Below are 13080 nucleotides of genomic sequence, written 5' to 3' on the forward strand. Positions count from 1 at the left end.
TAAATTAAAAACTGAAGATGAAGATCAGAACAGAATTATTTAGCAAGCGAACCTCGTACTAATAGAGTGCAAATGAGACAAGCTGGAGTTGTTACCCATTCACAGCATGTGTCTTACAAGACTCCTCTGGCTCCATAGACACAGACTGCACCCAAAATGCCTGATGTCTCCCAAATACAGCAGTAAATAGGGGAATGCAACCTCAAACTGCAGAAATGAAGAGTCATTGATTAAGATAGCAATCAAAACTGTAAAGCGTCCAGGTGTCATCAAGACTACTGTGACACTAGAAAACTCCTCAGACCCAATGGAAAAAAGTTCATTTTCTTCCTAAGTTGGTTTTCACCTTGAAAGAGAAAAGGTCACACTGCTTAATAACATGAAATAGAGAAAGGAGGACATGCAGATAGTGTTTGACATGAGGTATTAATTACCTTTCTGACACAGAATCTGTTTGTGCTGTAATGTATTACTCCTCACATTGAACTATGGCTTGGCATTCACTTATGGTAGGCGTCACTAGCGTACAGACAAGTCACTTTTACCTTACGTTCCTGGATCACCGTGTACCAGGTCTGCTCACGTATTTTTAAACACAGCTGGCTTCTTGGCACATAAATTCCTGTGTGGTTTCAAGTGATTAGTTAAAAAGAAATGGTTGCTGTTTTGATATCAAATTCAAGCAATTAACGCACAACTCTTAAGCTGCCTCGAAGGATGACTCTCCATCAGTGTCATCTAGTTTCTAATTATGTTTTGTTCCTACAAAACACTGCTTTAGCAGTTTATTTAAGGGAACATACTCCTGCTTTGATACCAGGGTAGCCAGATCTGCCTCTTTTTACCCTTGATTTGCCCCCTTCCTTGATTCATTAACGTATCTGAATCAAAGCAAGTGGAAGCAAAAGAAAAGGTGAGAGAAAACTGAACCCAAAAGACTGAAGTAACCGGTAGCTCACAACAGTCAGGAACTTCAAAGAACAATTACATAGGAAATGAGATTTAGACCATCCAAAAGGTCCTTGTATTCAGAATTAAGAACTCTAAAAATTCTTAAACATTTCTGAAATTATGAGAAACATTGGGTAAAATCAAGGCAACTCAAAAGAACCACCTTACAAAAATACTGGCCTTCACTTTTCCAGGGACTAAATTTTCACCTCGCACAAGAATACAAATGCTCATATAAAAACTGGAACAACATTGCTAGATGCTTAACTTCACCCAGAAGAGGCAGAGCAAACACCTTATCAAAAACTTCCATGCAAGAGCCAAGGTTCTCTACCATTGCAGCTTGTCTACCCTTTCTGGAAATGCTGTATCTTAAAAACACAAACCATTTCTTCCAACTATGTCAGTGAGAGAAAGCCTTTGCCTGTGAAGATTGAACCTTCATTAATATATAGGGCAACGATTGCACAGTAATGTGTCCATCTCTGCATTTGGGCAGCCTGTACTGCAACTAGAGGATGCTGCTCTGAGTTGATCACAGGGTTCAGGAAATCAACACATCCTATTTTGGATACTTAATCAGATCATTACCTTCAGCTATTTAATATTATGTTATGCTGCACCATTGCGTTATGTAGGAAGCACCAACATTATTTCAATCAGAATTCCATGTTGAATTTGACCCAGGTTAATTGTTATTGCTGGCAGCCTGCTGGCTGTGTGGTAAAAGCCAGCTGACATCATGACAACAGCTTCTTACTCAAATTGGTGCGATGCAGATGTATCCAAGCCAAGGTCTGAGGGCCCAGAGACCCAGACTCTGCTTTTTCCACTGGAAGCCATCCCAACAGAACATTGCCCAAACGCGCCAGGGGAAGCCTGAGCTACCCTGCCAGCGCAGGACTCCTGGGTCAACAGCTTTCACCAGGGCCCCCAAGCATTCGCTTCCCCTCAAGACGTTTTTAAACTACTTCTAACTGCCAAGTATTCTTTACTGCATCTATTTCTCAGTGATGATTTAAAATAAAGGTTTATTTTTAAATCATATTTGACATTTTGTTAGGTACACTGGAAAATAAATCCATTCCTACATGTGCAAAAATCAGGAATTAATGAGTTTTGGCAATTATCTTGATGGAAAAAACCAAGTGACTTAGCTGAACATACAGAGCTTCACTTAAAAAAAAAGCCTGCTCTAGTAGTTAAAAAACAAACAAAATTGCTTCTTATTGATTTTAATTTAGGCTGAAACACGAGCTGTCTCTCCAGCAAAGCCAGAAATGGAAACAACTATAAATGAGTACAAGATGTGATAAGATAGACAGATCCTTAAGCAATCTAGTATCAAGATGACCTCGAGTTTAGACAGTAGTTAAAATATTATATTATATGTATGGATCAATAAGTAAGTTTGCATTTGTCTCAGCTCCAACACCTGAAAAGCTGCATGTTCTTTTGTTGGTTTGGTTTTTTTCCCTGTTACTCTAAAATGTTGTCCAATTAAGCTCCACTGTTGTTTTTTTCCTTACAGATCCTCTAGATTCTAATTTACAAATAAAATCAAGAGAAGCAATTAAATGTTAAGTACTATCAGCATGTTTCCCCAAGTGATGCACATGTGCAACATAACAGAAACAGTCCAATCTTGATACAGAAGGCCAGGTTACAAATTGAAATACATTTGTATTACCATTACTCGCTGGCTTCACGCTCTAGCAGGTAATAGCACCGGGCATCACGTTCCCCGCCCGTGCACAGCAGAGGCTCTTTGGCCACAAGTCCCTCAGGCTGCAGCAGCCGCAGAGACGCTTCACCCCTCCCATCTTCTCAGTGGTGTTTTTGGTAAAGGCTCTTCTAACTGAAAGGTTGGACTCCCTCTCTACTTTAGCCATAAGGATCTCTCCACCTTCTCCACCTACCTGCACAGACACCAGCCTCTTCCCAGACTGGATGATATTAATTGGGGGAGAAGGGATTGTTTTTTCTTATTTGATATAAGGTACAAAACAAACACAAACAAGGTGGAAAGCTAAAAGCATCCAAGGGAGGCCACCCTAATGGAAGCAAGGTCACAGGAACAAAGCAGATATCCCACATTCTTGCAGTTACCTCCATATTGAGTCTACCCACCGGCATCCAGAAGCAGAAGAAGATGAGGACACCGCAAGAAACACTTTCTACCGAAAACAGCAGCATGAGTAACAAATAATGGGGTGAGGAAATGGACTTGCGGGGGGGGGAAGAAAAAAACAAACAAACCACACTCCTAAGAAATCTATTGCCTCCGTGGGGTTACACCCAAAGCATAATCCCCATTCCAAATTTCCAATGAGCTCAAGCGTAAGCCACATTGATATGATCACGCAAGGGTGTTAAATGCGACCAGCAGGTCACAGTCATGATGTGGAGCTGTGCAAATCTTTCCGTTTACAATGCTTAACAGAAGTCAAATGCTAAGATAACCATTTTAGATAAGTCTACAGCAAGAAACTGGACCGTTATGGGATGCACTGATTGCTGCACCCTTAAAAACTGTTGGGCTATAAAAGTAAATAAACAAAATCTGAACAAATGATGCATCTAAGACAGTAAGACTGCAGAGGACATCAGTCAGACAGGCCTGTCTTTCTTTAGCTAAAATTGCAGTTATAGCAGTGTTCAAGTCACATAAAAAATGAGATACATTCCAAGAGTTTATTTTAACAAGGTTCAAAAACCCTATGAACTGGTGATTCAGGTCACATCCACTCAACAGACTATTTTGTCCAGTACTGACTCCAATAATGATCTAGATGTCATACTAGGCAAACAATCAACATGAGCTTTCTTGCTGTGGCAGGAAAATAGGCCACTGAAAAGCCTTGGACAAGCTTTGTTTGCAATAGCATTGCGCATATATGATAAGAATAAGAGCAGTGTTCAGTTCGGGTCTGCACTCTTCTAAAAATAAGTTGGAAAAAAAAAATTGGAGAACAAGCAAAAAAGATTGGTACCAAAATTATTCAAGGACTGGATAAAATCTGACAGTAAAAGGCTTGTGGAGTTCAGGTCATTGAGTTAATCAGGACATTGTGATACGGTTTTATTGTAACATGCAAGTATTCTCACAGAAACAAAGTATCAGGGGGCTCTTTAAACTAGTAAAGAAAAGTGAAGCATACAAAAGAGTTGTTGAAGTGGCTGTGTATTTGCAGTTTGAGCTCCACAGCTACAGGGAATAATTCAAACAGCCACATTTTGGTGGCTTATTTATTTTGGTAACTACTTTATTCAAGGAAAATAAGCTGGGTATTGCTTCAAAATGGGCAAACGTAATTCATTGTAAAAAAAAACAACTGACAGCTTTTGACAAAACACCTCGCAAATACCTTTGCGACAGCCACGGTTATGGTCAAAAAACTAAGTACAATGCAACAGAACAATTCCAAGGACCGATGCACATGGCTAATGTCCTCCAAAGAGCCAGAATGTTAGTGGAAGGTGTGGACATCTCTGCTTTACAGCGAGCAGAATCACACAACGATATGGTTTTGCATTTTACCACACAGTAAAAGAAAAACCCTCCAAGGAGCATAAAGACAATATCAGAACCGTGCACCCTTGAGACAAACCCAGCCTATGGAAATACTGAAAAGAACATGCACAGGAGTTTTCATAACAATGTGATGATCAAGGTTATGGTGCAAATCCTCACCTGATGAAAGCTGCCACACAAACAGCAGAATCCATTGTAGCTGTGACAATCTGCAGCAGCTGAGGACCTGCCCATTATGCCAAAATTTATATTATAATATAAACTTGCACATTTTGCACCCCAGGTTTACAAAGATAACAAGGAATTAATTCACAGTAAACAAAAGAGAGGCACTTTACAATGCATAAACAATGTAGTAAGAAACAATTTAAAAAGTCACAGTTTCTGAAAATACTGTCACTGAGCCCGTACTTTTAACACTTGCGTTAATAGCTAGAACTGCACAAAGGTGTTGCTTCAGAACACAAACAGTTATACAGAAGCCATATAATCTGATGCAAAACCCTTGGGCAAAGAAGAAAGGAAAAATAAACAACTAATTTTAGAACCTGGACACTCCATTAGCCATTCTCACCAATTAAAGTATGATGCAACTGCTGTCAACGGGCAAATTTTAGTTGTATTTTAAGCATGAATTTAAATAAAAAATACACAAGCTACTGCACTATAAGAATAATAACTGGTTACAGGTAGCGTGGAGGCCAACAAGAGGAAACATCCGACTGGTTCTCTCTGCCTTTGCACTAAATGGATGCAACACTTAAGAGACGGTCATGCTGCACAAACTCTCATTTTTACTTGGACTGCAGGAAATCTATACCATAATCTCCAGAAATCTGAAAGCACCTTAGGAATCTAAATACCAGTGAAAGTCTATTGCAAATTTAATCCCTAAACTCACTTGTAATAGGAAGGTAGATCCGTACTAATTACTTGAAAGCTACTAAGTATCTTTTTTTGTCTCAGCTTGTAGTTTTCAAGGGGTGGGGAACACAGGGACACAACAGTCTCCTGCTGAGCCCACTACACTGAGACACTTATAAACATACAGCCATTTAACATAATCAAGTGTAGTGATTTATTTATTTGCTTATAAAACTCCTAGCCAAGATTTACCTATTTTGAGATGTGTATCACTAACTTGCCCACCTAATATATAAAATTAGGGGGTTTTTAAATCCAGAATGGGAGGAAGAAAAAAAGAATTTTAAAAAGAGCAAGATTTAAGAGGAACACACCAAACTGACAGAAAGGCAAGCACTGGTGCTCAGCAGCGCAGGAGTTACTTCACAGACATCCTTGCTTTAAAGAAATTAAAGAAGGCCCAAAGGAAGTAGCTTGCTTACTGTTCAGGATCAGCAAGGTTCAGGACACAACTGTTTCCATTTACCTCTGCAGTAGAAAACTGGCTTGTCCAGTGCATTGGCACAAGCGCTTCCACCTTAGTATCCTGCTTATCCAGTGGTCAGCATTTGCTAAGGTGAAGTCCTTTCCCACTCTGGGACACCTAACACTGCTTTTCAACCAGTCTGCCAGACCGACAAAGGAACTCCAGGTCTAACACTTCAGACTTGCTACAAAACAATAATCCAAATGGTAGATGATTCTATAGGAGTAAGGAAAGAGCAAGGTGATTAAAGCAAGCATTATAGCATTTTATATGTCGCTTACAAGCCTCCTGCAAGGCCAGAAGATGGAAAGAGTGAAGTGTAGGAAAACTGAACAACTGCCCGTTTGCCTGCGAGGAGTTATCAGATAGCTTTCCTTCACTGTCAGCAGAACAAACCGAATCCCAACAGAAGAACTTGAACAGCACTCTGTCAGGGAGACAGGCACATTTTATTTCAAAGAAGAGAACAAAACAGCTGCCACAAGACCAAATAACATCCCACATTTTGCTCCTAAATACCAATGCAGCTCTCTAGTGCTCAAGGTCTCATTCATTACATGCCTGCAAGCAGAGAAAAGGATTTTTCAAAGCAGCTTTCCTAAGCTAAGCATGCAAGTCTGAAAACACCTAGATTTTCTTTAGAAAGGCCTCCATGGTATGAATGCAAAGTCTCTCAAAGCAAGCACTGGCACAGGATAAACATATTCAAGCATTGCTGCAGCATTTATGCACAGAAAAACTGCAACACCCACGTAAATTGAGATCTTCTGTGTCAGTACTGCTGGCAGGTGCACGATGTGGTCAAGTTTTAAGTTCTAGAAAATGGTTCATCATTATTCAAATGACTTGATAATTAAAGAACACTGGTACTTCAACTCCCAAGCAAACTTAGAGATGCATAATAAAACCACATTAAAAAAAAAAAAGCACAAACAAAACCAAACAGGGCCATGTACTTTAACTGATTTGACTTTAGCTATAGTTCACTTGAAGACTATTTCAAATTGCTGTAAGCTGAGCCCATTTAGTGCAATAAAAACATATCTTACAGTGATTGCACAAACTTCATAAGCTTCCTCACCGCCCTGTGCCCTCCCTCCAGTCAGCTGGGGAGTTTATTCACCCCGCCGTTCCCTTCGGTTTCTCATTAATACTGCTAGCAATCAGAGAAAAGGAAACATGAAACAAGAACAGCAATACACACGGACCACCGCAGTGTCTTCGCTGTTGTGCTCTCAATCTGCGCCCTCATTCATCTGTTCAATTTCTGGGTGGGAAGAGCCCCTGCTTAGAGTACAAATGCTCGAGGCATAAACCAGGAATGCATTTTGCCCTGGCAGCTCTGCTCAACAAGGCAACCGTACACTGAAAGGCAAGCACTTGATGAGATGACCAATGTAGCCCTGATTCATCTACGAGTACACCTGTCCTCACCGAAGTGAGGTATGATCACTTTGGAGAGCCGTACCACACGTTAACAGCATTAAAAGCAATAAGCCAGTTTGACTTTCCCCAGGGCAAGTCATGCAGATGGATATCTGTAGCCTACAACATGGATAACATGATCATCAGCACTACCACAGGATGTTGAGTAACAGAAAAATTAACAGCAACCAAGGATCATTTCTCTGTGATTTCTTTTCTCGCTAATGGTTTATTGGCACACAGATATCCAAGCTAGTTGCTTTTATCAAATGTTATTCTTTAGCTGGGCATCTCAGTCGGCCACACCCCAGGTTCCTCTGCTTTGTACCAGAGCGTGCATTAAATTCCATCTTCCTTCTCTGCTTTGCTTCCAGCCCCTGCACGTCCCTCCAAAGCCGACAAAGGCCAGTTCTTCCAGGCAGTAACTCTGGCAATCGAAGTCACACTCCTGTCAACCTGGAGTAAGAAGATGTAGGTCCATAATTTTCACTTGGAAGAAACATTGACAGGAGTTTACCTCATGAAGAAGGAAAAAATTGTAAAGCTCTTTAGGCACCTAAAGCAGCAAGCTGAAGGGATATATCCCCCAGAAGGGATGTATAGAGCCACAAATTAACCCATCCAGTGGATATCTGCACCCTCAGATGACTCCATATCTTTTAAGAACATTTGTCTGACGAGATTCCACTTCCTGAAATACTTTGAATTGTTGTTCAGAATAAAACTTTAAATAGTGTGGCATGTAAATATAAATAATTACAATTTCATCAACACACAGAAGCAACTCTGATCTTTAAACATGGAAGCACAGTAACTTAGGTAAACAGAAATTAGTCTAATTTTTTCATAATTTCTCAGATTAAACTTAACATATTAGCTAAAGCGCAGTGCTATTACTATACCTTCAGGCTTCAGAGCACATCACGCCACATGTTCATTTGGCTGCTAAGCAGCAGCAACTAAATGATTAGCATTTTTTCCAAAGACAGTTGAGATTAATAGTTTGAAGTAATTTCTTTAATTTAACCATGAAACTTGAACATTGAAATTAGAGTCAACGTTAATAACATTTTGTTTCAGAAAACTGTATGTTAGTCTTGAGCACTGATCATAGGATGGATAGAATCCTCACTGTTATCTATCTTTTCTGTAATTGGAAACAAACTCCAGCTACTAAATTTGCACAACTTGATAGCAGTACAGCTTTAAGCAAGTGCACGTACACAACTTCAGACAACACTTGTCCCTGCAAAGATGCAGAAACTGGGAGTGAAACCGTCACCCTGCTGAAATCAACAGGTGTTTTCTGGTGGTTTTTACGGTACCAAGCAGGACCTGTTTGCTCAGCACAGGTTCCCAGTGCGGATGAGGGAGGGACAGATGAACGAAATGACATCTCTGTGCTGGAGTCACAGAGCTGCCTCACTGCTCTGACCAAGACATCCATTTTCTGAACAGGACCAAAACTCCTTTCATCCCCATTTCCTAGACAAAAAGGAGAGGAGATAGCAGATGGGAGAGCAGTCATAGAAATCCTACACACAGGCAAAAATCCTCCTCCCTCTTCCAAGCAAAGCAGCTTCCCCAGCCTGAACCCAGGCTTTGCAGACATCGCAAACACCCCAGTATGACTGAGGGAACTCCAGTTACCCTCAGATTCTGGGTACTGAAATCCCTTCTTTCCATGATAACTCTCTCCCTCCCCAATTTTGGAAGCCTCTGCTAGTGCGGGCAGCTCCTGTCACTACCTGAAGACTTTTGGAAGCTGCATCCAGGCTCTGTCAACCACAAAGCAGCTGCTGTAACCCTGTTAAGGGTTGGCAAAGCTCTCCCCGGGTTCCTCCCCCAGAGGTGTACAGAGCTCAACTCCTACAGCCTGGGAAGGCTCGCTTGGCATCCTGTATCTGCAAGGACTCCATTAGCACCCTCCTGTAACATAAAGCACATTTTCAAAAGGCACAGAAAATAAGAGATAATTAAAATGTAAGAAGTGTCATCTTCATAAAAGCCACAGGACTAAATAAAGTCTTGGAGGGCCCCCTCCTGTACATTCAGGATTTCTCTACATGCACAACGCACCTTCCTGCGTAAAATGTTTAATAAACAAAACCAGTCTTCTCTGTACCTTTAAAAACATCTGAAGTAGCATTTGATTAGGTCATAGGGAAAAGCTCATAGCATATTTTTTACTCCAAGCAGAAGACACTTATATGCAAAATTAACTCTCAACTCAGAACTATGGAGACTCAAAACCCAAAATCCATTTATAGCCAGTTACCAGCTCAGCATCAATTTGAACCATTACCAAATAGCTAGTCTACACTCAGGAAAATTACTTTCATTTATGCATCTAGCCTAAGAGAATGCTAACAATTCTCACTGCTTAGATGACAGGATTGTCACAGCAACAGCTAAGAACTACTTTTTCCTTCATAAAAAAAAAGTATTTATCCTCTCTTGACGAAGCACTGAGGAACTACATAGAAAGGACATCGCATAAATGTTAATATTTATCTCCTATTTATCTTTTTGGTACTGTGAATTTAGATGAATGAGCAAACACACCCCATGGAAACAACCTCTCTTGCCTTGTCTTAATATGATTTATTAAGCAATGCAATTACGAGTGACAAGCCCACAGAGAAATGCACTAAACTTAACACTGCAGAAAGAGCAAAACCTTACCCACATATTTTTTGTTCCTCTTATTGCAACCAAAGGAACGACGACAAAAATACCTACTTAAGTGCTGAAAACCTATTACCATCCTCTTAACAAAGGAATACTGCAAAGACTTATTTTCTACATGGTTCATTTATTGTTCCTGAACAAAGAAAAAATAGCCTTTATGTTTCTTCACAAAGTGAAGTGATTTGCAGGGGAGAACATAAATAGTCACCTCTCTTTCATTTAAAGAGACCTAGACATGAAGTGGAGGGAAGGAAGAGAGATGTTTGTAAATTAACATGCAAAGTAACAAAAGCCTTCACTCTCTAATCCTCTCTAGAAAATGCTATGAAGAAGTACTGCAGCCTTTGTGGTAGACACTAAATGGTTAAATCCGGCCGGGATTCCCCGCCAACACAAATTCCGATGATTTGCCATTGGATGTTGTCCTGTTCTAGTCCACCCTGCAGCTTTTCTGCCTCGGGCATCTCTGATGTACCGGATCAGAGTCTGGAGTCCCTGCTTATCATGATCTTTCACTTACCACCCCTGTGCACTCACGCACACCAGATATTACTGCTTTTCAGAAGATGGCATAAAAGAGTAAGCAAGTCACTGAGGTCTAACACGGGAGGTCTGTACGAAAACTAAATGCATAAAAGCCCCGCTGGAAAATAGCTTGCTTTCCAAGCACATCTTGAGCAATGAACAGTCCTGAAACATTCCCAAGTATTACACAGCTGTTTTACATGTTGAAGAGTTTACCTACACACAGCAAACATCCATAGATCTACTACTCTCTGCTTGCACTCGTCTTTATATTCAAACTACAATGCAAATATTATCTGGTTCAAACACCACTGATCTAAATCAGCAAGTCGTACAATACTGTCATATTAAACCTACATCATAGCTTGTTTTCCTGAAGCGTTCCTGTAGCCTGCCTTCTAGATGTAATTACTGTACAATATATATCAGAACCAGAGAGAAAGGCTTCACTCTGAGGGCTGAAATTGAGAAGAAATCAATACAAAGAAGATAAATGTTTCTTCAAGGGCTGCAGAGGTATTAACCCTCTCTCCAACTTATTTTCTTTTTGCTTCAAATAATTTTACTATGTGAGAAGCTGCTGGAAGGACTGGGATATAATGGATCTATCTGCTTATCTCCCTGCCTGGGCTTAGTAAAAAGCTGTATTTTTTGAAAAAATAAAATAAAAAAAAGAGAAAAAAATTAAAAATACACAGAAGTGGAAGTTCTGTAAGGCTTCTAGAATTTGCTGCTTTCTTTTCACACTTGCACACCTGGATGCAGCCGACGACCCGGGCTGCAGCAAGAGCCCACGGCAGGGTCGGGAGGAGCAGCGGGACGAGGGGGGGTCGCTCTGCCCTCGGCCCCTCACATCACCCCCCACCGTGTGACCCCCGCCCACTGCTGCCAGCAGGGGGGGAGCCCAAGAAAAAAAGTGAATGAATGAATAAATAAACCACCGCGGGGGCGCGCGGGGCTGCCAGGCCGCTCGCGGGAAGATCCGCAGATCTGGTGGGGGGGTCACGGCAAAGCCGCCCCCCGGGGCCGCTCCCGGGGGCTGGGGCAGGCGGGGCCCGTGCGCGGCCCCGCGGGGGCGCTGGCGGCGCGAGAGCGCCCCTGGCGGCCGGTCCGGGGCACTGCGGGGGAAGCGGGAGCCGGAGACCCGCGCGGGCGCTGCAAGTTCCCCCCGGGCCGGGGGCGCTGCCGGGGCTGGGGCGGGGGCAACACACGGGTCCCACCGCGGGGCGAGAGACCACCCGGCCCCATTATACACTGCCCCTGCGTTTCGGTGGAGGGGGCGAGGAACGATGTACAAGCCATGAGGTGCGAAGCGGGGGGTGGAAAGCACGGTGAGCGCTGGGTACCCCCCACCCGCATAACCCCTCTCCCACAGGGTGGGGGGGCGGTGGTTGCACAGAGCCAGACGCGGGTGCGGAGCGGGAGCGCAGTCCCGCGCCCCCCTGCCCTGCCAAGGTCAGCGCGCCGGCACGGCGAGACACCCACCGCGGACACGAGTGGGGTGTGGAGCGCAGGGACCCGCGCACAACTTAAGTTTTTGGCAAGGGACAGGGGGTAACAACAAGGGATCGGAGCCGGAGTCACGCTTCCTTCGGGGCGGCGAGCGGCAGTCCCGCAGCACAACGGGAGCCCCCAGGCAGCCCCGCGAAGGAAGGGCCGCGCACAAGGACCCCCCCCAACCACCACTCTCCTCCGCCCGCCCCATGCCGTCGGGGGCTGCAATGCACCGGAGAGAGGGGACACAGCACCGGGAGCGCGGAGCCGAGCTCATGCACGGCGGACGGCCCTACTCGCGGGCAGCGCTGCCCGCAGCCGGGAGAGTGCTGCGGAGCCGGGGGACACCCAACGTTGGGGCCACCCGTGCAAAGGGGCCCCCACGGTCCCGAGTGCATCCTCCGCACTCACGGGGTGCCCTGCCGGCACCCCAGGAGGATCGCGGACACGCGTGGCGAAGGCACCGGGACCCCCCGCCCCCCAAGCGCCGCGCTCACTTACCGGGGAAGCACACCACATCATGGAGCACGGAGCTGGTGATTTTCAAGAAAAAGATCCACCAACACGGTTGCAGTAGCCTCCGCATGTCCAAAGCCGCACATCGAAAGGGGAGAGGGGCTAAAATAATTAACACGCAGGGGGGTGGAAAAAAAATTAAAAAAAAAAAAAAGAAAATAAAGAAAAGAAAAACCCCAAACTTGTTGAAAATAAGTTTCTCCCCGCACCCCTCTTCCTGCGGGAGAAAGCGGGGGGTTCCCGCTCGCCTCCTCAACGGGGAAAATAACCCCAGAACCGTGGGGCTGGGGGGGTGAAAGAGACACGCGCCGGCGGGGCGCGGGGACCCCCGCGCGGCACAGCGCGGCACAGCGCGGCGGGGCGCGGAGCTGCGCGGAGCTGCGCGGCTCAGGCGGGCAGCGGCGGCGGGGCGCGCGGCATGCCGCGGACGGGGCGCTCAGAGCCGCCTCCGCGCACGGGCGGGCGGGCGGCGGTCAGCCGGGGCCCCGGCGCGCTCCATCCTGCCGTACAGGAAGTGGCGGGCGAGCCCGGATCCTGGCGGAGACTTTAAAGC

At 44.4% G+C, this 13080-nt stretch overlaps 1 protein-coding gene across 1 annotated transcript in view; it reads right to left on the reverse strand.

Moving 5' to 3' along the window:
- PTPRG (protein tyrosine phosphatase receptor type G) overlaps window positions 1-12872 on the reverse strand; it is a 405613-nt gene extending 392741 nt beyond the window's left edge. Inside the window, exon 1 of the mRNA XM_065845638.2 lies at window positions 12513-12872. Within this exon, the coding sequence (XP_065701710.1) occupies window positions 12513-12597 (85 nt within the window). The 5' untranslated portion in view covers window positions 12598-12872. The remainder of the gene's footprint in view (window positions 1-12512) is intronic.
- Between the last annotated feature and the right edge of the window lie 208 nt (window positions 12873-13080).

This window comes from Patagioenas fasciata, chromosome 10, assembly GCF_037038585.1.
Source record: "Patagioenas fasciata isolate bPatFas1 chromosome 10, bPatFas1.hap1, whole genome shotgun sequence".
Lineage (NCBI taxonomy): Eukaryota > Metazoa > Chordata > Aves > Columbiformes > Columbidae > Patagioenas > Patagioenas fasciata.